The sequence below is a fragment of the Phaethon lepturus genome, unplaced genomic scaffold, assembly GCF_000687285.1.
Source record: "Phaethon lepturus isolate BGI_N335 unplaced genomic scaffold, ASM68728v1 scaffold17793, whole genome shotgun sequence".
Classification (NCBI taxonomy): domain Eukaryota; kingdom Metazoa; phylum Chordata; class Aves; order Phaethontiformes; family Phaethontidae; genus Phaethon; species Phaethon lepturus.
The window spans coordinates 3,375-29,591 of record NW_010529906.1 but is presented as its reverse complement, the minus strand read 5'-3'; the positions used below and the strand labels follow the sequence as shown (position 1 = coordinate 29,591).

Here is a 26,217-nt window from a genome sequence, read left to right as displayed (position 1 = left end):
AGCAGGAATTCAAATCACTGCACTGATGAACAGCCAGGAACATCAGTGCCCAGTTTATAGGTGAGAAACCCAAGACAACCACTTGAGTGGGCAGAAGGCACAAGCATCCCAATTCACAGCCCTCATCTCTGCCCTGAAAACTCAAGGAAAGACACTAAGTAACATTTTATGCCTAAAACCAAGGGGCTAATTTAAAAATGACTTTCAGCTATCTTTTTATCTGAACAAATGCACAGTTTCACGTTTCAACACACCCAGCGGCGCTAAGCAAGGGCCAGTGCAGGAGAATCTGCATGACTCTGCTCACTGGGAAAAAACAAAGCTGCAAAAAGACTAAGCCAAACAAGACTAGGGATAGAAAGCTCTTGGAATCTGACCCTTCTACAGAGCCTACTCATGACAGTGACTTGGTGTCAGGCTAGCAAAAAGTCTGAGGCCTAAATGACCAGATCTGCTTGTCAGAACAAATGACAGAACAGCTTTTTTCTTGCCACATTCATAGCATAAGAGATTGGTTTCCCTCAAGCGAGTCTGAAAATAAGCCTTAACGTGCACAATACACAAGGTCCACTGCAGTACTGGTGCCGAGAGGAAACAAAAGCTTCCTGCTCCGCAGCCTCCACAAGGGTGGGTAATCCCATCGGTTCCAGCTGCTGCACCAGTAGCAGCTCCGCACTGTGCAGCAAGGCCGCTCTGAAGCCACCTTTCTGCTGTGAAATCCTAGTGGGAAGAAAAAACATATACACACAACACTGCCGAAACAGCCAGCTTTGGTTTCAAATCATTCTGCAATTGGGGCAGAAGCAACAGGAAAAGTACCAAGAAATCATCAGTCAAAAAGGGGATCTTCACCGCAAACTTTGGCCATTCAGAGCTGAGATGTTAAGAATAATTAGTAGTATTTAACAATAATAAACAGAAATTCAACCTTCAGGGGAGTTTTCCACATGAGCCTCACCTCTTTATGTTAATTGGGAATAGCCGCTGCACTTCCAGATTGGCCCGGCTGATGGTGGCTGCAAAGGATTTGCCTTGACAGTAACTGAAGAACAACATCTGTAGCACATGGGAGTAATACACCGAGACACCACCTCCTGCCACCTGGCCATTGCTGTCCTGTAAGGATCAGAGAGAAATGGCAATATGCAATATAAACACGCATCCTCCAAAACACGGTAAGGCTTTTAAATTTCTCATTATGGAATTATTCCAAAAGCCTCTCTCTTGCCCCCTCCGCACCACTGAGAGGACGCAGCCCCACATGACAATTTTCTAAGCTCAACTCCTTGGCGAACTCATCCATCAGATACTTCAAAGGCTTTTGCACGGGACACTGAGATTGCATCCCCGTAGGCTGTAGGCAGCGCCCTCAGCTACTGCATCTGTGCGCTTGAACGTTGTACAACAATCTCACACAGAGCACTCCCCATGTTCCCAGCTCATAAAAGAGCTTTCCTGAGGGCCCTCTCATCTATTCTCCTATTTTGGAGCAGGCTGGGCTAAAAACACCGAGTGAAATGTAGACAGATTTTAAAAGTCATTCCCACAACAACAGAGCTGCTATTAACCAGAAACAAAGGCTCACTCCACCTCTGCAGCCCCAGCAATGGTGAGTAACTTTATCCATTCTGGTTACCGCACCTTCGGAGTGCCTCGCTCTGAGAACAGCACTGCTCTGAAACCACCTCCCTGCTGAGAAATCCTGCTGGGCATGACTTCAGAGCCAGCCATGGAAAACATGCTCCATTTTCTAGATGAAAGGATCAAGGGGTTTAATTTTCACCCCCACCTCCTTTCACTGCAAGGATATTTCTCTCTTTAGAGGAATGGCAAGCTCACTGATCTAGATCAGGGGGCTTAAAAAGGGGAAAAAAAGAAGAAAAATAAAAAGAAAAAAGGAAACTTCTGCCTTCAAATGTAAGGCACAAACAAAAGAGGGAAAGCCACTGCAGCCCATACTACAAGAAAAGGAAGTCACCAGTACCTTTAAGTCCTCATGATTGACTTCAAGCACATTGGTGACATAGAACGGTCCATGCTGGGCACTGCTCGCCTCTTCCATGAGCTGCGTATAGATGTACCCAGCAGAGGACATGATCACTATTATGTTCTTCCCCTCCTCGTTGAAAAGGAATGTGACATCCCTGATTTTGGAACTTGGTAGAAGGAAATAGAAAGTTGGACTCAAAGCATCTACAGAGAGATCGTAGATCTGTGGGAAGAATGAAGAAAACAATTAACTACTATGATACAAAACAGTGCAAATGGACAAAAGTTGAGACAAGGGAATGCCTATTAGATGTTACAGGGTTTGGTTTTTTTCCTCTGTAGGTTCTTTGGGTTTGCTTTTTCTTAGGGCAACAGTAGACAAACACCACAGATTTCTATTTCTGATTTATTTCTAACTAAGAATATTATCACATACTTCTTTCTACAGGCAACTCTGCAGAGATCCAGGCTCTGTTGTGTGAAAGTAGATGACCACGCATCATCAATAGCTTATGACCAAACATACCTTCACGAAGTCTGCAGTCACAATAGCAAGCTCTGTTTGAGAACCTGGCAGCCACACAGCTTTAATGATGAAATTTCCAGTGGCTAGTTGGGGATGAAGTACCAAATGATCAGAGACTGACCCAGAGCTGCTGAATGTTAACACGTGGCAGTCCTGGAGTAATGAAAAAAAAAAATTGGTCAATTATTAGAACAAAATGTTTATAAGCATTTCAAACCAAGAACTGATTTAAAAGCCAGCATTCCTCAGTGCCAATAATGATTCATACAGTAAGAATCTAAAATTCCTGCATTTAAGACGAATGACATGAGAGTTTGTAAAGAAAAAAAAAAATCAAACCAACAAACCAAAACCAGACGGAGTCCAGCTGTTAATAGATTTGTGGATTCTGCACTGTGAAAGCTGAATCTAAATTTGGGATAATACAGAAAAGAGGAGTCCTTGTTACAAAACACTAGTTGTTACCGACTAGTTCTAACACACTAAGTTTCATATGACCAAACCTTGACTCATGTCTTAAAGTAAAATTGGCCTAAATACAATAAGAAGTATTATTTTGAGGCACTGTCTCATTTATTGTATTATTCACATAGGTCCTGCTTCTTTTACTTCATATATCTAGTAGCAAAGTAATTCATGACCTAAAATTAGTGACAGACCTTTGGAGCCAGCTCTGTGCTAGCTCCTCAGAGGAAAGAAATACAGTTGGTTTAGAGATGGCGTTTCCAGATGTCTAGAAAAGGGGTTGTCAGGCACTTACTTTCAGTCCACACACTGCTAGGTAGTCCTCCTTGCAGGGATTTCCAGTTAGGCTCAGTACCGTAAACGGAACGGGTGCAGATGCAAGGCGAGTAAGGGTCAATTTTCTTTTGCTGGAGTCTGCTTGTTTCAGCAATGCCGAGAGCTGAAGGACTGTAATCTGCAGAATAAAATGAACTTTGTTACCCTACCTTACAAATCATGGGGAAAAAAGGAATTTCAAGGACTGTGTCCCTGCAGTTTTCACTGTTTCTGCTGCAAGAACTCTTTTCTCTGAAGAAGGAGAGGTTTTTCTAAGCTATGCAATACTTTACAAAAGACCCAGATCTGGCAACAGGCAGCCCAAATCATATCCTGCTTGTTGCTCAGTGCTCTAAGGCTATTTCATTTTCCTTTACAGTCCAACATCCTCTACAGAGTTAGAGATCTCACCTTGCCCTTTTCGTGACTCACAGCCAGGTGCTGCCGACGTCCATGGGGGGACGACAGCACGCACATTGCCACCCGCCTCAGCACGTGAGCGCTGATCAGTTGCCGGATCGTCTGGCCCTGGTCACCGCTGTAGTTCATTCGGACATTCTCAAAAGCACCTTCTTGAGAGCCAAGAGTTGGGACCTGAGCCATTCGTAAAAGCATACAAAACCAGATCACTGAAATTTTTCCGTTTAAAAGCAATCCCACTTAACGAGTTATTACCCATAATATAATCACTCATAATAACTCCTTTCATATCGTACCATTAACTGATCTGTCATTTCTACTGACTTGTCCAAAGTATGTAGCTCATTGAGAGCTTGCTGTGCACGACTGCTGCTCCCCATGGCTGAGGCTTGCTGGAAGTTTATCTGAATGGCATCCATCAGGAAATTCAGCATCTCCAGCACCAAAGGTGCAAAGGAGAAGTTGGCCTACAAGAAATAGATATGGCAAGTGAGGCACAAGATGCTCCTGCTGGAAGCCTTCACAAAAGCTGCATGTCAACTGTTTTTTAAAGCCTGATGCCGCTTTTATTATCCCTCTTATCATAAAGAGGAACGTAAAAATCAAGCCACTTGGCTGATAACCAACACAGTCTGCCCAAGATCCTCATCATGAACCATCTCCCTTTTAACAGCTAGCTGATAATTATACCTGGGACTGCAATTCCTCTCGACAGCCCTCAACATTTCTACACAGGCTGCTCTTCTTGGGTTTTTCTTCGTCAGGGCCCTTCCCCTCACTGATGGTGACCTTGGCTTTCTCTGCAGGAGAGGTGCTTGCATGTCGAATGACACTTTCGGGCACTCTGGGCTCGCTCTGGAAGGCGGATTCTTTCATGGTGGAGCTCATACCACTGCTGGGAGTTCTCTTCACCAAAGCCTGGGAATGACACAGCAATGCGGAAAGCACAAACCAGACTCAATTTTACCACTGATGAAAGGAATACAGATTGTAATAGCAGCAAGATTAACGTAGTTTTAAAGAAATAGAATGCAATTCTCCTACACCGCCATTTTAAAGAAGTAACACAATGGTATCCTGCATGCCACTCTGCACCCAAGTATTAGAAAAACTTTCATATTTAAGATAAAGTTACTTTGCTGCCAACAGAAAACATGGAAAAAGGTGGTATCTGACCCCTGTGTAGCTTAAGCTAACTTGCAAATTCTGTAAAGGTAGGTGGAATCCCAGTAATCACTAGGGCAGAGATTTGCCACTGCACTTACTTGATCCAAAAAAGTAAATTGCCAGGCAAGCTGTAAATTAAAAGGGTTCAATATAAAGCCACGGCCTTCAAGTCTTGGGACTCTTATGCACTTGTATCATGACCTAACTTATTGCAGAACAGAAGCCTCTGAAAAAAAACTTTAAAAACTCAAGAAATCACAGCTTGTACGTTGACATGAAGACACTTTACCAGGCAACTGCCATCTTCCTTGGCTCCACAGTCACAGAAGAACGATCCATATTTGGCATAAGAAATCTCATGATCCTTGTGACAAACTTTAGCACAAACTGTGCAAACACCAACCCCATCAACCATCTTGCAAGTGTGACAGTGATACCTGCACAAAATAAGCCATATGAGTTATAAAATACAGTGCCTCAGGAAGGCTCCACAGACTGTTTCCTTCTTAATAGCCAGAAATACCAGTTTGAAATTCTGAATGCAAGTTTGAGATTCTTACCAATGTTGATTCATGAATTCTTTCTGTGTGATTGTGAAGGTACAGAGCTTATTACAAAGAGAATCTTCATCCTGTCAAGAAGAAAGGTGTTATAACTGCAGCTACAGTAAAGGCACACAGTACAGAATACATTCCTCAGACACTAAATGCGCATTTTAAGAATAGCAAGTTTTAGCACCACCTAGCTAAAGGCAGCAGCCGCTATCAAGCCACACAGAAAGAGGAGATGGCAACATTTTATAGCAACTTGAGTGAATCAAGAAAACAGAAAAACAGAAAAATAAAACAGTAAGAAAAATAATGTATTGGGACTTTACATTTTAAAGAATGCATTAACAGCAGCTTTTTTTTCCCCACCCGACAGCACTTAAAAGCATAATGCAAGTTGTTTGTTGGTATAAAAGCTAATAGCTGATAAAGAAGCCAGTAGGAATAAACCCACCTTACTCCATTTCTTGCTTTTTGTTTTCTAAAAAAACCCCGACTTTTTAATTTTTGTTGACATCACAAAGTCAACAGATCTACGCACGAATGACAGATACTCCCTTCCAGATTTCACAACTAGGGTTCTTCACTCAGTCTCACGTTAGGAACAACCAACAACATCGTCTTAGTTTATAACCCGAGTAATTCTGATTTGGAAGCTGCAAAATAGTTCTTCATCTCATTTGCAGCACTAACTGTGACTATTGCCTACCGAATCTTCAGCTTGAGAGTCCTCCTCCTCCACTGCCAACTCTTCTACCCAGTCTGAATCCACCTCAATTGCCCGTTCCTCTCCATCAACAGAAAGATGACTTGGTCCTTGGCCACTGGTCTGGCTCAGTGCATTAGTGACATCGGCCAGGTAAGAGACAATATGGCATGTACACTCCAGGATAGTCACATGCTATAAAGTGGAGATGAATGAAAATGAGAGGCAGTACTTAGACCCCATAATAGCTGTAAGGCAAGAAAATAGAAGGGTCTCCCTGACCAAATTGCTTTAAAATTCCCACATAGTCACATGTCTTACCTTCCCTTGCATGACGTTTGCATTCATTTTTTCTACGACATTCTTTTGAGACAGGTATTTCTTGCTGTAACAGAAAACAGTGGAGAAGATCATTACAGCTAACAGCCTTTGAAAAGTATAAACTCAGTTCTCACCAATAGCTTCAAGCATTCAGTTTGCTTTAGATTAACAACAGGAAATGTATAAATGCAGTAATTAAACCATCAAGAGTGGAAACGACAAAGAAAACACATGGTTGCTCTTAACAGGGTGACACAGATCAGCACCTCTCAGACACTTCATATTCCAAACAACAAACAATACACTAAAAAATGAGCATATATCAGTAAACATGAAATTCTGCCCCCAAATTACCAGAAAAAAAAATAATTAAGAAAAAAAAACAAAATCGAAGTGATACAAACAAACAAACAGCAGTATACATTTCGCTCTTACCATCTGCCTAGCCAATCAACAGCAGCACCATGAAGCTGTAGGTGTCCCGCACCTTGTCCTGCACTAGCCAAAGTTGCCATCACGACCATCAGTTCAGGAAAGCCTGTGCCATCACCATTGGCCAACATTTCTGTTGCCATTGGTATTAGCGTACTCAGCAGAACAGTGCACACGCCTTCTCCGACTTGGCTAATCAAAAAGAAGAAAGTTTCAGAGGCTGAAATACATCACCCACTGAAACACAGCTAAGCCTCCCACTGCAAGGGCCCTGACAGAGCAATGCATTCAGGGCAAACAGCCATACCCCACTTCATTTCAAAGCTGACAACACAAAGCCATCAGCAACTCACAAGTAACTTGCACAGCTAGAGAAAAAAAGAAATTAACAGCACACAAAAGAAATGAGAAAGGCTGTACTTACCTATTTTCCCGGACAATGTAAGTTGTCAAGAGTTGCAGCAGCTGCCTGTTCTCTTGCACAATGTCCAGTTGATCTGAATCTTTGGGTGGGGACATGGTCATCCTGGTTAACCAGGCCTGCAGACGTACAGGCTCCACACAAGCCAGCTGAGCCAAAGAGCCACAAAGTCGCAACAGGCTGGGGTTGGGACTCTTCTCAGCTGGCAGAGAAAATTACTAGTGAGTAACAGATGCTACAACGAATGTGTCTGAAGATGGCCTTCCACCAAAAGTGCAAAGCTTCCTTTTGCAGCTTTTCTTTCAAACATCTTCGTATCACAGTAATACAAGAACAGCATAAGGTGGACAAAGGCAGGACTAAAGAGATTCAACACTTACTTAGCTGGAAGAGCTTGGTGAAGAACTTCAGCACCCTGTTACAGAACTTGGCTGAGAGGTTTTCATTGGCTGTCGCCATCATGATCTGGACCAGTTCTCCACTACATGGAGGGAGGAAATTAAGTCAGCTTCGTAAAAGACAACCCATTCCTTTTTTCATTTGCACTTGGTTATATGTGCCCTCACATTTCAGATTGGTAATAGTTTGTGTAACATTGCTCAGCACAGCAGGCAAGGCACAGAAATTGCTTTCAGAGAAAAAGCAAACACTTAGCTCAGGCTAAAATCTGTAAGTCTCATGAGCTCCTACGTAACATATCGGTATTCTCCACATATCAAGTCACAAAAGGGACTGTACTGGTTTCCAAACCAACACTCAAGATTTCCTTGCCTATTTTTCCCTTCCATGTTAACAAAGTACAACAGCCAGCCACCAGATGGCCTCAATTTTGAACTGCTGAACAAGTAGAGAGCTAAACCAGACAATGGTCAGGTTTCTAACAGAGAAAAACCTTTCCTCCAGTTCACCGTTACATCTCTACACAACACTGTTGTTGTGCTATGCTTAACACACCTTAAAATTATCAACCTATTGCCCCGAGGAAGCACTGACAAGACTTGGGATTTTGCAACTGCCTTCTAGACCAGCATCTCTCAAAAACCTCCTTATAATGCCTTTGATAAAACCACCACGTTGCAAGATTCCCCACTGATGATCACTTTGAGGACTTGCCGAGTATTTTATTTGGAGTGACAAAGACCTAGGTCTTCTCCCACCCAGAAAGTCTTTTCACACTCTCCTGCGCTGCTTGAACGGTATCCTATCCTTACATGGTTCTGCCTTTTCCTGCACCATGGCATTAACATCACTTAGGTGTTGACAGTGACAAGCTAAGAGAAAAAGGAAGAGAAAGTAAGTCTTTGGCCTACAATTTTGAGGATGACCTCACCTTTCTGAAAAGAATTCCTCCATGGCTTTTCGGGCCTGGCTGCTCTCCAGCTGTTTCTCCAGATGCTGCAAACATTCCTCCAAAATAGACTCATCCAGGCCACTGAGGATCGAAAGAAGCATATTAAATACGAATACAGAAGAGCAATTTAACAATTTAAAGAATTCTGAGGGCCAAGAAGTGATAAATTTTGCTAATACGATTCTAATAAACTTTCTACTAGCTGAAAGCAGCTCTCCTTCCAAGAAGCAGGAGGAAAATAATTGAATAAACACAAATACTAACAAATCCACCAAATGTTCAGGAAAAAAAAAGTGGCACGTGATGCTGTCGGCAAGTTATACAGCCAGAAACCTAGAATAATCTAGACCTTTCAGACTCCTTGCATTACAAATTCCTCTAAATGGCTGCTCCTTTCACAGTTTCAGTCTCTTTTTAGTGTTACTCCTCCCCATTCTCTCCGGTGCCCATCCCCACTTCACAACGCAGCCTGCAAGTAAAATCCAATTACATTTACATTCCCTACCAGAAGGCGCAGTAGATCTCCCTCTGAATACCTTCCATCCAGAGAGGATCAATGTTGAAAAGATGCAACATCATCATGCCTAATGGTTTTATGTTTCAGATGGGTAGAATCAACATCTGCACATCAAGCTTATTCTCTAATACACACAGCGAGTAAGGGGTGGGAAGCACAAATCTGACTAGTCTGCTATGATAAAGCAGGGATTAGCCATCCTTACAAACAGCAAGAACAGAGACAAAGAAATATAAAGCAAGTTAGGCTGGCACCTTCAGCTTTGATTTTGTGCTTGTACTTACATAATTTTCTATTTGCTTAAAAACTATCCAGATATACACGTGCTCCATTCCAAGTTACAAGAAATTATTAAAATCCACACTGCCTGAACAGCAGTGCTGAAAATTATGGTAACATGAATAAAATACCTTGTATTTTTAGTCTACAAGTATAGAAGTCTTCAACAGATAAAAATAAGCTGATTTTTCATCTTTCTGTTGTGCTTTTCAAGAACCAACATGGATGTTTAAACATAGTGTCGTAAACCTTTGTATACAGCTTTGTCGGAGGAGAACTACGAGCCACACAGCCCTGTTACCTGTTTGGATCCGAGTGATGGGCCAGTATGTTATAGCACCCTGTGATCAATTTCTCATAAACACGTGCCAGGAATTCATCTGATTCTGCAGGGCCTAAGATCCTTTCTAGGGAGTTGCTGCTTATCTCTGCCACACTCTCTGTGCTGGTCTCCAAAAGGAGGGGCAATAGGGAATGAATCACCTGTGGCGGGTTCAAATCATCTGACCAGCTTGAAAAGAAAAGAAAAGAAAAAGTTAATTCTCTGTATGATGTATCAGAGAACGCCCTTATTGGATAAAGCAGAAGTCACATATGTAAGGCACAAGTATGGATGGAAGTTTGTGATACAAACCTTTTTTAGAAAGCCAGGATAAACACACACACACAGCCATTTTTCCCCTCAGAAAAATGGTCTTCATTTGGAAAACTCTACACGTTACTTTTGCATATATACAGCTACAACATTTTCCTAGATAGTCACGCTACTGCACAGTATGGCTTTTCGACTTGTCTGCAGTGTCAACAATTATTTTTTTGTTTCAGAATATCTTAGAGTAAGTTCCTGGGAAAAAAAAATAATTCTTTCATTTCACTTTTTCCTTATGCTTTGAAAACATCACACAAGTGAATGATATCAAAACACAAATTAATTAGATCCATATTGCCTCAGTTTATATCCCAGTTTCTTCAAGTCCCTATTTAACAAAAAGGACTAAAGGTTTCTCTCAGGGAGTCTGACTTTTAGAGCTATCAGATGAAGACAGAAAGGCTATTTTATTTAGAATTGTACACTGAAAGTAACTTCGTTAAAGGCTTATTAGTTCAAAATACAGCCCCAGTTCACGAAGTGTTTCACCTGAACAGTCTGATCAAGACAGCCATTCAGAAGAGCAGACAGACCTATACAGCAAGAATGTAATATAAAAAACATCACTTACACAATGAGATCACCAGTGAGTCTGACCAAGGAGAGAAGGGTGTGTTTTAGGGAAGCTGCAAGAGGTAGACTTTGGCTGCAGAGAGTACCGAGATGTGCGGCCTGAACTGCACTGATGTAGCTTTCTGCGGGGATCGTGTCATTCGCAAAGGCATTACGCTAAGGATTGAGACACACGTGCACAAAAATCAGAACAATTTAACAGAAAGACACACTGCTTGCCATTTGCAGCAATTTACGGAGTTAATTTAAGATCACGCCAGATCAACCCACGAGCCTGGACTCACCCATGAGCCAATGTTTGGAAACTCATTTGTATGAATATTGTTCCATGATTCACATAAAGTCTGCACAGCTGATGGCAAGTTCTGAACAAGTGTTGGACCTGCAATTAATAAGGAATCATAGGTCACCGAGTAATTTCATGGGTCTACTGAAAATCAGAATCCTTCTGCAACACTGATTAAAACTAGATCATTTGATTAGGACACAGCTGTAGCTAAGTTGAGCTGTAATTCTACTGAGGGCTAGTTTCATGCTTTTCTACAAGTCAAAATTATCCCTAAAAGTTTGCAAGAGTTTCCCAGCTTGTTTCACTTTATTAAAACAACAGAAAACATGGCAAAAATACTAATTCACAGGAGTCTTCAAAATATCAACATTTCATAATTCCCTTTACTATGCCATGCCAGAGTACCAACATGGTTATAAAAGCATTTCTATAAGCCAAGCAAGCCCACAAGACAGTTTCAAGGTTTGCTCAACTCCTTCAGTCGTTAGAATACTAAAAGGAAAAGGCTTCCGAGTCTGCTGCTGACAGGATAAATGCACTCATTGGAACAAAGCGGTTGAGAACATATTAGCCAGCATACACCTTTGAAACTGAACGCTGCCAACATTGTAGAAAGCTTCACCTATATAGAGAAGGAAATGTGAACTATCCAGTAGCCTCACCTAGAGTATTAGACTTGCAACGGCTGGATCCAATGGCCAGGACAGCAGCATAACCTTGGAGCTTCTCTTCAGAGGGTTTGTTCTCAGTGGAGCCCTCTTCAGAGAGGCTCCGTAGCAAGTAAGACCTGCATTCAGGATGGAAAGGATTTCTTTCAGGAAACAGCTCTGCATTTCAGAACTAAGTGTGTCAATATAGTGACAGATAAGAAAACAAACTTCTGAAGTTCTGCCCCATACTTCGTGCTATACCACTAAGGGCGTTCTGGGCTTTTATCTCCTCTAAGCTACTTACCAGGAAAAGCACCCACTCAAAAGAAAAAGCTGATTTACTTTCCCTTTCTTCTACAAAGGTTCTAACGAGAGTTTAGAAGGACTTCAGACTCTTAATGTAAGAATTAAACCCCTCCTCTTTCTGGATGGTCTGACAGCCTCAATATTACCTCAGTGAAATAAGCTTAAGTAGCACTATCCTACAGAGTGGTAAGAGGAGGTTTCATCTTTGGCGGAAAAGCTAGTTTTACAGGCTTGCAAGAAAGTCGTGAAACATCAGACAAAGAGGCCACTTAGAAATAACAACTTCACATACATGACTTGAGAGGCTACTTTTAATTCTTTTAGAACACTTGACCCTCTAGAGGACATAAGTTAGAGTAATTATACTGGACTATAAAAAAAAAGCACCTACCTCTAAGAAAACAACAAACAACATGCACAGAAAGCACTATGCACAGAAGAAAATTGTATTCCTCCTAGCAACCCTAAGGACTGTACCTGGTAAACGTAGCATAAGTGTCAATAAGCTGCAGCGTAGCAGGCAGGAGGTTCTTGGTTATGTCTGAAGACTTGTGTGGATCAGTTTCTGCAGCTAGCTTGGAAAAGTGCTCATCTAGAGAAACCTGAATCTTGGAAATTGCAGCATCAAGAGTGTAAATGGATTGTAAACTGGGAACTTCGTGCAGTTGGAGAATAGTTGTGCAATCAACACCACAGAAAGAAGATATCTTAAAATACAAAAGAATGGAATAGTAAGTGCATATCATTCCACAAAAATAGAAGCTCCATATGCACAGTTGCATTCACACCACCTTACCTGTCGAGCAAAGTATTCCTCTGCTATTTCCACATCATATTTCACCGAGCTGCACTTGCTGGAGGCCAATTCAATGACAGAAGCAGCATGTTCAGCTTTCATGCCCTGCTTGGTAAGGTGATCCTACAGATGCCAAAAAAAGACCTGTCACATTTTAAATGTGCTCTGTAATTACCCACTCTGCCAATTACCAGGCTAGAACACTTCAGAAAACACCGACATAAGTACCCATTTCTCACCACCATGCCCACATAACAAATCCCACATGCAGTCAGCATGGAAGAACCAGAGACTGACAGTCTTACTATCAACAACATTACAAAACAGACCTATAAAGATGAGGCTGTACCTTGATCCACGTGACATAAGACGTGATTCGCAGACGGGAGGACCAGCGCAATGTGTGTAAAATATCACATTCACTCATCTCTGGTGTGTTCATAGCCAATTGATTAATGTAGTTTTTGGATGGAGGCAAAATCCCTAGTATCCGCCACAGTATCAAGAAGTAGTACTGAAGTGCACAGGCTTCCTAAGCAGAAGTACATTTGGATAAATTAGTAAAGAAAGATTGCAGTTTCAATCGTTACTGCTACTGAAATTATCTCATCGGACTCTAGACTCCTGTAGATGTGCCAGATCAGATGAACACAGAGTGGAGTGAGTTTGTGTCATATTATACAACAAATTATGCAACAAGGAGGAGTGGGGAAAGAAAAAGGAAAGATCATACAAACTTTTTATGCTTCATCATATTTTAGCCAGACCTCCTGGAATTACCAGGGACATACAGCAAGCCTAAAACATGTTATAAATTAAAAAAAAAGACATGCGATGTACAACCACCATAAACACTACCATTAGCTACGGGATTTTTAAGTTCCCCATTATTCTAACCACTGTCAAACCATACTTTGCTTGAAAATACCAAATTTGAAAAATTATTATTCCTTGACACAGACAACATTACAGCAACACAGTCTTACCAGTGCAGTGACATTTTTATTCTCTTTCCTCCTGAGTGTATCAAACTGTGATCCAGCTGCAAGTAATGAAGTCAGGGCTGTGTAAAGCTCATCATACTTCATAGTCCTAGAGAAAAGGACCTCACAAACCTGTAAGAGATGACAAGTCAGGAACATTGCTTTGCAAATTGCACAGCTCTGCATTCATATACAGCCCAGATCATCTCTTAAGTATTCAGAATACCCACAGACCAAAACTATGGAAAATAAGACTTCAGGAAGTTAGTTCTGTCGGGTATTTCTCTCCCCAGTCTGAGTACCAATGAACATTGCATGCATGCACAAAGCATGCCCATAACCTTGATGACAACAAATTTAGTGAGGAAACAAAACGCAGGAAAAACATGGAGCAAAGTGATGAGAAAGCAACTCTAATGCCACCTGTCTTTGTCTCAGATGTTTCAGAGGCACTGAAAAATAAGTGTGGATATGATAGGGCGCTCTGTCATAGCACACATATTTGAATCACAAGCATTACTACAAGTAATCCAACACACCTTCCTAGACTTTGCATACTGACTTCCCTGACACATATTTAGGTGCAAAAAGGAACCCCATATTATCTTATCCAGCCACTATTCCTTTCTCCACTCAGTGAAAAATTTCTGGTTTCTCTCCTTCATCAAGTCTTTCCTTCTCGTCTGTTGTCCCTGGCACTTGTCAAATCAACATACCCTCTGAAGGCTTACAGAAAGGTCTTTAAAACAGAAATCCCAATACCGTGCTATCTAGACGGTTCAGATCATCTTCAGAAGCTTCTAGAGAGAGGATGCAGTAGAACCTGGGCTGTGGAACTGCATCTGGAACATGAGGACAGAAAATAACGTTCAAAGTGACAGTTTTAATTAGGCAGTATTGTGTTATAATCTCTCCTGCCTCCCCACAACCTTTCACATTTTAAGACAACTACCAGTTTCTATTAAGCTAGCTCCATGACACATTATACATGCTCTAACCTATGCTATATGCAGCCAAGGTTTTCCTACTCCTACAATCCTGGCACAACAAATACATACTTATTTTTAATTACTTGTAGCATAATCCTAGATGACAGTAATTTTGTTTAATAGAACTTTTCTTGCATTATTAGATGCACCTTTATCTATTGTAACTATGCCCATCAAAAGTAGGAAAAGCTACCCACACCAAGGGCTCTCATTTATTTGTAAAAGCAAATCTTGGAATAAAAAATAAAATAAATAAAATAAAAATTTTCTTTCTTACCTGATGAACAGTGTTTGGTCCAGTTTTCTTCCACTTCTTTAAACCCATGATAAAGTGGGACAGACGTTCGTCTGCTACTGTCCTGGGATCCACTCACCCAGCCAATGGGTGGAGTCAGCAAATTATATTGCACCTACGTTTAAAAAAAAAAAACCACACACACAAAAAAACTATGTCATGCTTACCATTAAGAGGTAGGGGGGAAAAATGCCACCACCAACAGAAAAAGAAACATAAACTACAAAACCACCCTGCTGCTAAAACACATTCACTCCCAGCTTCTGAGGGAAGCCCTGTTCCCTACCTGATGATTTTTATTCTGGAGTGAGCAACTTAAATCAATGGTCAAGCTTCCAACAACTGAAAAAGCCACGCACAAAACACTAGCATCCCATTAATGAGAACAGCGCCAAAAACCTCAACAGCAAAAAGCTAAAGCAAGTACAAGATATTTATGAAACGGTGCCTAACTACACAAATACTCAAGATTTTGAAAGATGAGGCAGGGCATTCATCCTGTCCTTACCAGGATTTATTAGGACAGTAGTGACAGAGGGAATTTACACTCAAACTGAACTGCTGCTAGGAAAAGGTCCCTTCCAACCCAAAGATTCTGCAATTCTATGAGTCAGCAACCATAGTTAATCATGCATTATAACTACAAAGGCTGGCAACAATATCAAAACCGATTTATTCGCAAAGGTCACGAAGACACCAGAACACACCAAATGACTGCCTATTACAGATTTCTGCTGGGTGACCAACTGAAAAAACAGAACATGATCTCAAAATCTTACCTGTTCAAATAGGTACATGGGAGCCTTGGAATACTGATGCAGCAGGTAGTCAAATACCAAGAGTAGACGTGCCACGATAAGTGGCACAGAACATTGCTGGGTATCCATGTTCACTGTCAGCTCCACAATCGTCTGGATACAGAGCATCATGATAGATCTGCGGCCCCTCTCAGAGAAATTGTGAAAAATAAGCAGCAGCAGCTGGAGATGTTCAACATTCAGATCTTCTGTGTCACTGGGAAGAGTCCCCTGCAAGGCATTTTGCTTCAGTGTGCCCACAAACCTGACAACAGGAGAGGAAGTTTATGAAGTTTACTTTTCTCCTTGCTTAGATCCCTCTTTCCGATCTCTTAAAGTAAGGTTAGAGAAACATTTTCACAATTACATTTTTCTGCTTATTCTTCTACTAGTTCACTACATATATAATATATGCACAAATAATAATTCACTACATTATGTATCGAAATGAGACTATGCAAACAGTAAAACCTACAAAAATTCCATTAGCGGCAAATACATTTGATGGAAAACATGAACAATCATTCAAAGGGGGAGAGAGAGAGATGCAAACTTGTTCTCACAGGAAAGGCTGTTCACTAGAGCTTTCAGTCAGCTAAGCCCTATCAGAGACTTTCACATTCAGGTAATGGCAGAGGGGACAAATCTTGGCACTGTCCCAACACAACCTACCAGAAACCTACTGAAATAAGACATTCGCCTTCTCTCTTTAAAACCAGCACTGCTGTAAGTAATTCAGCCTCCATTCACTTAATCCTGATTCTAGGCTTCCTGTGCTCTAGGTGAAGGACTCCAGCACCACGGAAGACTGACCCTCTGCTCCTCCAAGCACCACATACCATCACTGCTCAGAGAACACACACAAACACTTGTTATGCCGATCCCAGAGAATCTGCACATGATAGAAAAGGAGAGCACCAAGAGATGACTGACTTTCAGCTTAAAATTACCTCACCTTTCCCAAACTTTAAGACATTCTGGAACGTCAGGATCTCCCTGGGCAGTGGCTTTATGCTGCCAAATCAGGAGAAGACGCGAGAGCACCGACAAACTTTGAGGATGGATGTAGAGAGGCCACGGACCTTCAGAAAAAGGGGCAACTCCCAGCTGCTGAAGAAGTGTGTTCTGGAACAAAGCAGAGACTTGTTGAGAAGAGGCAAGTCCTGCCTGATGCTTTAATGAAAAGCATGATCTGAACATACAGATGACAATAAACAGCAGGGCTCTCAGAGCTCCTAAGGGTTCACACAGCAATATCTCTCCTATCTCATATATATGGCATAGCTGCTGAGGGGCACTTACGCTGTCACTTTGCCACCTAAAACACAACAAGCTCTCAACTTCAACGCCAATGCAGGAAAAAATGGCATCAATGACCTCTACTCATTTACTGCAATATCACAGCTGGAGAGATTATGCCATTACATTCAGTATCTAAGAATTTGGAAGATGACCCCTCTGACCACAGTAATGCTTGCTTCTTTTCAAATATAGCAAAAAGATTTCTGAAAAGTTCAACTGATTTAAAAAAAACAAACAGCAGAGTATTTTAAATACAGCAGAAAACAGTCAACAAAAAGTATATAGATTGAATTCACTGATTGGTAAGCAGATGTATAACCTCTGCTTATAGTGTTAAGTTGGGTCAGCCCACAACCTAGCAAAGAAACCTAGAAGCTATAAAGTTAGTTCATGAAAGCGAAAGGATTAATTTGATTCTCTCCCAAGACAGAAGGCCTTTTGGCATCAGTCCTGACAGCAAAGCAAATCTGCAGGAACGCCTCTTGATAAACGCATGGATAGAAGCAAGTCTCCAAAACAAAAGATACAAACTCATTTCCTTTTCAGTTTTCATCACCTTCAAAGTTCCTTGGATTGATTTGAACTCTAGATGTTAAGTGCACACTCTGCAGGATGTTTTGTACTGGATGTCTGCAAAGGTCATACAACTCATTGGATCCAAAATATTCCAAGCTCTGTTTGCAAAACAATATTCTCTACAGCCAAATGGAACCATCACCACACTACTCTAGGTGCAGAGAATCCCTGTAGAGACTTTAACAGATACCAACACATCTTCATTTTATTTATATGTTCAGTCACAGACTTACCTGCAAGGCAGGGGACTGAAGATCTGACGTCACCAAGGAATGGTTGAAGTGATACAGTGCAGCAGCAAACTCCTCATCTGACGTGCCTGCGAGACAGGGATCAAGCCATTTACTACCATTGCTCTCCCACATTTAAAATTTCCACATGAAACTAAGAAAATATACACCTATATATCCTACGGTCTATGTTCTCTAACAGAGAAGTTCTGCTCACTCACCCTTAAGCCCGTCCTTATCCACTTCTTTGATGATGCTAGCTAGTGTAGCCATGTGTTGCTCCGAGAGAGACACGCTCAGGTAGTTGCGAATGAAGTTATTCCTGGAGTTCAGCATAGAAGAAGTGATAAAATTCAAAATATTTGAAGCTAGGCTCAAAAACTGGAAAAAAAAAAAAAAAACCACACTATAGCAGCAACAAAAGCAGAGGGACTGTAAGACAACATTATACAAAAACTAAACCATCAGCAAAATAAATCAAGTCCCCTAACTCCACTCCTGGCAGAGGAGTACAGGTTTACTCATCACAACCCAGCTCACTGCACTCGGTATTCTATATCTGGACCGATTTTAGAATTCTCTACAAAGGTTGCAAGTCTCTAACTTCTCGACTGCAGTATTTATTTTTGTCTTTACCCAACAGAGTTGGGGCTAAATGCATTCTATCAGCAAGTCATTTCACTTATAGCTCTGCCCTCATTTTCCCCCTCCATCTGTAACCAAAATAGATATTCTCTTCAGTCTTTGCTTCCCTGGCAGAAACAAATAGAGTGATATTCCATGTAACAGAAGAGTAGATTCTCTTTCTTCAAAGCCAAGACACTCATCGATTCTGTATCAGCAGTGTATTTAAAATACCTGACATTTATCATCTTGTCCGTCAACATCACTAGCCACCGGCAAGTAAATAACGTTACAGCACATCAGTTATTCCACTAAGCCTGAAGACCTTCCCATACCAATTCTGGATCTTTGCGGCTGGCCAGGATGTTCCCATTCTCCCCAGTAGTCTGTTTGTTAGGGCTTTTCACCCTAGGCGAGCTCTCCAAAGGCGGTGGTGGAGGCGGGGGTGGTGGGGCCACTTTCTCTTTGCTTGGAGAGATTGTCTCTTCAAACCATTGCCCTAGGATTGGTTCGCTGTCGTCATCTAACACAGGAGGCAGGAAAAACAAAAGCATACTATTATAAGCAAATACCTTATGCAAACTACTCGGCTAAGAAAAGGCCTGACAAAGAGTTTCAGCGAGCAGAATTAAGGCGTGTGCCATCTTCATTTTTCCTTTCAAAATCACAAGGCTAAGCACTTTTACAGAAATCCAGCAGGAGTTTACAAGAAGAAATTATTTCCACTCTCCTCTTAAGCAAATACTGCCAAATCCCAGGCACTCTGGCTTCAGTTTACATAAAAGAGTACAGTCAGCATTACTTCTGCCAAACAGATCTTACAAACTGTTTCATATTTTCAGCATTACATGTCATTCCAGTCCAAGAAGGCAACAACCCAGTAGTCAGGTTTCCACTAAATCTGAAAGACAGCGTAAAATCCCGACTTAAGTTGCTCGCTGCAAACTCTATTACCTTGGCTGCTGTCCTCCTCAGTGCTGCTAAAATCATCCTCATAGTAAGTATTAGAATCAGTGGAGGCACTTGCGTCACTGCTCATGGAGCCCTTCCTCTGACGCTGCAAGACACAAGCCTTGAGAAGAACAGCGGAATAAGTTAAATTTTAGGATTATGAAGGATAAGAATTTGAAAAAAAGAGTAAGTTCCTAATGCATTTTAATTTTGTTCTGGCAACTTTGTCTCAAATAATTTATTAACAGTTTTGCAAGGCCTTTCCCCTTTAAGTTGTATTAAAAAATTACACAGGATGGTTGAAAACAAATAACCTATGCCAAGCTTGTAAGCAACACTTCAAGTAACAGCTCTAACATAAAAGCATCCATTTTGAATACAGTCTTTTCACCTTCTCACTAATCTCAAACACACCACTGAGTTTACAGAAAAATTTTATTAGAGCAAGTTTGTCAGATTTACATCTTTGAAAAGAGGAAAGAGAGAGGCCCCAGTTGACAGCTTCTGAAGGAAGAATTCTAAATTCTTCTTAGCATAGTCACTGTTTGTAAAGTGAGAATTGTCCATGCAGATGACACTTAGCAGGAGCGGCTCAGCTATAGAAGTTCTCTAGCTGTATGCGAGTTCCTACCTTTCTGTAGGAAGTAGATAGTAAAGTCAGCAGCAAATTAGTGAGTGGTACAGAATCTATCAGCCGCTGAATTCTCTGGATGGATGTGCTTTGAGCCATGATATCCAGCACTGCTGGCGGACCATCACTCTCCCAGCCCTGCAGGACGGCATTGAGAAGAGAATTTAAAGTGTATTTCAGTGCAGAAAGCAAGATGTTTCACAAGAATGTACATGCTATCTACATACCTTGTGTAACGCCTCCACTTGCAGATCTTGAAAGAGCGACGACAGCAATTTGATAGCATGATTTGCTAGCACCACTGACAGAACACCAAACCCTTGATGCCTACAAAAACAAAGGGTACAATGTAACTTTGGGGGAAATATATGTATGTAAAAAGTTGAGTCAAGTGACTGCTTTGCTAAACTGAAGACAACTTCTTTTAAAGAATCAAGACTTGAATTACAAGACAAAATTTCAAGAAACCAACAAGAGGCTGTCTTGTTGTTGCTGAGCAAGAGTAGTTGCTTGCTCGGCACAGTTAGATACATGGACAATGATTACTTCAGTAGGGTATTTACATACCCTTTCCCAGGTCCTAGTTTGGGAGACCCAACGCCCTCCTTAGTACGAGCAATAATGTCTCTGACACGAAGAGCAGCCAATGGATCTTTCTCCTTTCCCTTATCAGCCAAGGCCGTGGGGCTGAGGTTCAAGATGAGGAAGAGGCTGTTTAGCAAACACCAAGCTCCGAGCAGCTGGAAGTTCTGATAATGCTATCATCCCAAAAGTGAAGGGAGGGGGAAGAAAAAAAAAGCATTAAAAAGACAAAATAGTGTCAATCCAAATGCCAAAATATACCAGCACAAAAACAGTGAAAAAACTTCCTAAGATGCAAATCTTACCTCACCCCCTGCACGGCGTGAATTGCTGATGGCTTGCCCAATCATTTCATAGATTTCAAGCTGCAAAGAAATCCAAAACCATGGAAATGTTTAAAGTGCCCCACTGGGCAATAATAAACCACCAGACATATGTTTAAAACTCCAAGTACAACTGTATATTGCCCTCTACAATTAGCCACCCCATTACTTCCATTATCAGCGAGTCCAATGACTAAAAATAAGAGATATGTATTGCAATCCAAATAAATACAAATTCTATGTGCTTCACTTGCCGAGAATGAAAGCAACAAGCACTCTCTGGTTTACTTACACATTTCTGTACAATAGTAGCAGCATCATTTTCATAATCTTCTTCTTTGGAACTTGTTGACCCAGTTCGTACCTGTTGAGTGCTACCCACATGTAGGATGGCCATGCAAGTTGCCACACTCACACCTGATTGAAAACAAGTGGAGGTAACATTCTTATTAAGAGCCAGTCTTGGGACTCAATGTTCCTACTCAGCACATTAAAACAATCAGTATCAAACATGTCTGTAAACTTGATGGAGCTGGGAATACTCAGTAATACAGCTGACAGATTAAAAAAAAAAAAATCTTTCTGAAGTACCCCTAAAAGAGTCAATTTTTGTGCTACAGAAACGCATGAGAACAATTAAAGAAGGAAATGTTTTACCATGTAATTCAATACCAGTTTTAAGGCTATCTTCATACTCAACTGCCGCATCACTCTAAAAATCTTATCCATACCAATTAAACACTCAGGATTCTGGTGTATTTAAACCAATCCTGGGAAACAAGGTTAATTTAGGGGCACAACCAATTAAGCTGAAGCCATAAGCATTGCAAAAATATGTTATGCTCGGAACTTAAAAAAAAAAGAACTGAAATTACAGGCTATTAAGAAGATGTTGAGTCACTCAGTCTTTCTCTCAGATACTGACAAGAAAATGCACAGAATATATCAGAATTTCAGCATCACTGTAACAACTTTCATATTAATCCAGTCACCGTACTATGCAGTATGCTGCACAGCTTTCAAATTCATGAGAAATAAAGGTTACCTGGGGGCTGAGCCTCAAATGTGCAGGTAACAAAGCAGAGCAAAAGCGAGAGTGACTTAAAGCTCCAAAGAAAATACAGGAAATCCATTCACCTGCATAGAGACAGCTCAGAGCAAGAACAGTCACATCTTGGAGACGCGTGGGTGTCAGGGGCTCCAAGACAGGCAGAGACAGGGTATCCAGTGCCATGGTCACATCTATTACCAGCGAATGAAATCTATAGTAACGACACGTCAAGGTTCAGCAATACAAGGTACACATCAGACAGCTCACGGGAGCAGCACAATAATTGATACTGCGTATCTAAGCACAGTTATCTTCTCTCATACAGGGTACCCAGCATCTACCAAAGACGAGTGCTGACAGACAGACTCTTACCCATTGCGAACAGCAGTGGCATCTGCCACTGTGGCTGGCATAATAAAAAATGAGTTGGCTGACACTGCATCCTGAAATCGATTTATGTATCGCAAGAAGTATGGGAGGTTCAGGCACACTCTCAGCAGTTTTTCAGAGCCACCTACCAAACAAAAACAGCAGTGTTACTTTTACTGTTCCGTGGGAGAGCTTCTAAGCAGAACAGATCTAACGGTCATCAATAATTGACTTAATTATTCTTTGTGGTGAGAAAGTATCATCAGAGATGAGGTAACAAGATAAAGACTAGTTAATAACACATAAACCAGATGGTGAAGTTTTCAGCCAGGACTCGTCACAAGTGTCACAAAGCTCTCTGCACATGTTATGTGGCACATCAGGTCTAATTCACACCTGCTCAGTAATCCGTCCCATAGGCTATTTTATCCCATCCACATTTCCTCCCCCCAGAAACAAACCTACTGCATACAAATACACTGAGCTCATCTCCTCTGCAATGAAGAAAACTACATTACAGCCACAGCCTCCCTTGGTAACATGAGCATGCAATCGAGTGAATCCTTTAGGTCAGAAAGTTTCTTCCCATTCAGAGCTGCAAGGTGTAACACTGGAGAGATATTTGCTCTAGCCTTTTTTTTTCCCCATGCTAGAAAGATGATTCTCACCAAGTTCTTGTAGGCTGGCTACATTCTGAGCGATGAATATGCTTTTCGTCTTTGCTGCAGAGGTTTGATCTGTGGAAGCTTGATCCTCGCCCTCTCCTTCCACCTAAAAGCAAGCGCATACTAAATATATCATCCAAGCATTAAAAATATACAGTGTTGTCGTAAGTCTCTACACAGGAGCAAGGTGCATCAGCAGCAGAATGCAAAAGAGCGATGAATATCACTGAACATTAGCTTCCATGAAGCAACAAAGCTAGTATTGCCAACATAATGCAAACAGTACTTTCTCATTTGCCATTCATCAGCATTCAAGTCGGATTTACATATTTAAAAAAGGTCTTTACACATATGTATTAAAAAACTACCACTTACTGCCCTCTGTCCTTCCCTGCACTAATGTTACTAATGCTAAAATTCAGACTGCTTCTATTCTAGGGCTGTTTGTTTACCTGTGTCTCTGGTGTGATAGATGGTGATGACGAGACTCTAGGGTTAAAGACTGATGTCAACTGATTGAGGAAGTTCATCTGCACTTCCTTCTGTCTTAGTTCTGGGCTCACCGGGGAGGCCAGCTCCTTCTGGTCCTCTACTGCAGGGGAAACAGCAAAACACCATTTGACACACCAAAACCATAGTATTTTCTATGCCTAGCTCAAGTCCCGCAGTGATATAACCATAAATTAAAACACCTACCATCAGAGAGGGTTTTGACAGTCTGAGGCAGCTTGGCCGATTTCATCATTGCCGTGAAGGTAATGATTTCAGTTCGATCCAGGCGGCTGCAGCCCGTGCACAGCCCCTTTATCAGTAGAATGAGGTGTTTCTACAAAGAAAAAGATATCAAGTACAATTTAAACTCTCTTGATTCCAATTATTCCTCGATGTCATTTATTCTAAGCAGCTGCATTAAGAGTACTGCAACTTCAGCTAGTAAGGCTACTGCAACTTCTCGAATCCACTCTGTTCTCATACCAACAATCATGACAGCTTACTAGCTGCAGATAATTCAGGTTGCTAACACTGTCCCATGTGCTTGTTATGGAAAAGCATCTGGAAAAGCTCTCCCTCCTATGACACACTAAGCCTTAAAGCCGGCCCTATCAAAAGCTACACTATGTGAACACTTTTCACATGCCTTTCTCTTTGAAATAGATTTGAGCTCTTCCTAGAAGACTAAAATACAACTGGGGAAGAATCCATCCTTAAAAACTCAACAAATGGGCAACAGAACAGTTTTGATACAGGTTATTACACAAAACCAAATCAGACTATAGGAAACTGAAACAAATTTAAGAGAGATTAGCTTAAGCAAGGCTTCAGGCTACCTTTATTTTGGCTTGCTCACAAGCTGAAATTCTGAGAAAAGAATGCAGAGGAAAGATCCGGCAGGTATCAGTCTCTACCAAAGTGCCAGATCTTAAATATTTTAAGAACTTCAGTAATTTTGTCTTATGTAACATTAAAGCAAACATTTTGGAATTAGAGGCCAAAGACTGTTTTTGCACTAAGGTTTGCCCACACGGTCGAGATCTGTGCTCACCTGTGAAACAGCACACGCTTCATCTGGGTTCTCAAGACGCAGCAGTGAGAATTCAATCAGGACTTTACAAGCAGCCGCCACTGATTGCAACTGGTTTCTCGGTACTGAAAAAAGCAGATGTTTACATCACTCAGTTTTTAAATAATTCAGTGTATGATGTTCTTAATGCTTTCAGTAAAGCAGAATGCTATGCAACACGCACACATACACAGTCTATCATGTCCAACACACAGATGCAATATAATTTCAGCCTCATTAAAACGTAACCCAAGAAATGTCAGTAAAACACAGATAATACCTTCTACTCAGACAAGGTTATTTAGAAAGATACCATCGCTTCCCCAGCAACATTGAATACTGACAGAAGCATTGAAGAACATGAAACAAGTTGACCACAACCACTTTACTGCTGAAATTGCTAAACTGTGACAGCCAAAATAATGTAAACTATTTTGAGTCATGATGTTTTGATCATTAATTCCAACTTCATAACATAACTGCTAAAGAACAATCTAAAAATCCTGAAAATGGATTTAAACACTTCATTTAACCAAAAATTATTTTCCCTAAATGAAGGCAGGCCAATGAATAAGCAACCAAAGTGTCAATGCTGCACAAATGGCCAAATACTCCTACCGACAAGTCTCCCTTTCCATCTGAATTGACATTTTACTAGTATAAAAGCCAGCAATGCCAGCCTCACACGCTCTGCCTTAATATCTGGGTGAGAGAGAGAGAGCTCAAGACAAATATCAAAAGGACAACAGTTCTAGTTTACTTTTACTATAGTCTAGTCATAACACAAAAGCAACAGAAGCAAAGGATGGGGAACACTTACTTAGACCACACACAGTAGTGATGTAATGTGTTGAAAGTGCAACGAAGGAAGAGTAAAAAGGCTCATATTGTTTGTCATGGTGCAGGATTTCAGATTCACTGCAATAGGAGAACAGGAGATATGTCAGTTGTATACAGCACAACAGCAGCACCACACAACACTCAGAATACATTATATCTATTAAAAGATGTAAGACAAGATCATTAAAATCACGTGCTCTGTCCAAATCAAAGCTTTGAGAACAGAATCCTCTCCCTTGTGTCCCACCTCTTGTGTCCTCAGGACTGAGTCCTCCAGCAGCAGACAGACCATGGCATAGCATCACTATCCACACAGTAAACTTAAGGAAATAATTCCAATACTGCAAATGTTTCTCCTCTATACCATCTTTAAAAATTGGCTCTCCCAGCTAGAGATCCATTAATCTTTAAGTTATTCTAAACTCAGCTGCTCATAAAGTTTGGACTGTTTGTTCTGCTAACGCTAGGCAGGGTTTGCCAGGACTGGAGCACAGGCATTCCCTTTCTGTCAAGGCACGGAGTCAAGCGGAGTTTGTGCAATTCTGCAAAACAGAAGGATCAAAACAGGCAATTGCATAATAACAACAAATACACAACAGCAGTGTCTGCAACAAGCTGGGGAGTAAAGACTTTTGGCAGGTAACACACAGAGGAGAAAAATACATCCACTGTAATCAGCCTCATGGGTAGAGGCTGGCAATGTCAGAAATCTGTATCATTCTGCCCCG

At 41.2% G+C, this 26,217-nt stretch overlaps 1 protein-coding gene across 1 annotated transcript in view; it reads right to left on the bottom strand.

Annotated features, from left to right (window-relative positions):
* Window positions 1-25,567, bottom strand: part of UBR4 (ubiquitin protein ligase E3 component n-recognin 4) — a gene marked incomplete at its 5' end in the record, with an annotated part of 74,255 nt that extends 48,688 nt beyond the window's left edge. The window contains 43 exon segments of the mRNA XM_010284089.1: window positions 959-1,116; window positions 1,985-2,212; window positions 2,516-2,668; window positions 3,276-3,434; window positions 3,707-3,889; window positions 4,012-4,182; window positions 4,406-4,633; window positions 5,172-5,319; window positions 5,443-5,513; window positions 6,140-6,331; window positions 6,458-6,521; window positions 6,893-7,081; window positions 7,314-7,512; window positions 7,691-7,791; window positions 8,641-8,742; window positions 9,759-9,968; window positions 10,678-10,835; window positions 10,964-11,061; window positions 11,631-11,755; window positions 12,402-12,631; window positions 12,721-12,843; window positions 13,070-13,252; window positions 13,707-13,835; window positions 14,466-14,545; window positions 14,970-15,102; window positions 15,767-16,049; window positions 16,740-16,909; window positions 17,896-17,981; window positions 18,114-18,273; window positions 18,852-19,039; window positions 19,471-19,588; window positions 20,099-20,236; window positions 20,326-20,425; window positions 20,666-20,856; window positions 20,986-21,045; window positions 21,296-21,420; window positions 22,141-22,265; window positions 22,427-22,568; window positions 23,092-23,194; window positions 23,541-23,680; window positions 23,785-23,914; window positions 24,632-24,735; window positions 25,470-25,567. Coding sequence (XP_010282391.1) covers window positions 959-1,116; window positions 1,985-2,212; window positions 2,516-2,668; window positions 3,276-3,434; window positions 3,707-3,889; window positions 4,012-4,182; window positions 4,406-4,633; window positions 5,172-5,319; window positions 5,443-5,513; window positions 6,140-6,331; window positions 6,458-6,521; window positions 6,893-7,081; window positions 7,314-7,512; window positions 7,691-7,791; window positions 8,641-8,742; window positions 9,759-9,968; window positions 10,678-10,835; window positions 10,964-11,061; window positions 11,631-11,755; window positions 12,402-12,631; window positions 12,721-12,843; window positions 13,070-13,252; window positions 13,707-13,835; window positions 14,466-14,545; window positions 14,970-15,102; window positions 15,767-16,049; window positions 16,740-16,909; window positions 17,896-17,981; window positions 18,114-18,273; window positions 18,852-19,039; window positions 19,471-19,588; window positions 20,099-20,236; window positions 20,326-20,425; window positions 20,666-20,856; window positions 20,986-21,045; window positions 21,296-21,420; window positions 22,141-22,265; window positions 22,427-22,568; window positions 23,092-23,194; window positions 23,541-23,680; window positions 23,785-23,914; window positions 24,632-24,735; window positions 25,470-25,567 — 6,276 coding nt within the window.
* Window positions 25,568-26,217: the final 650 nt, after the last annotated feature.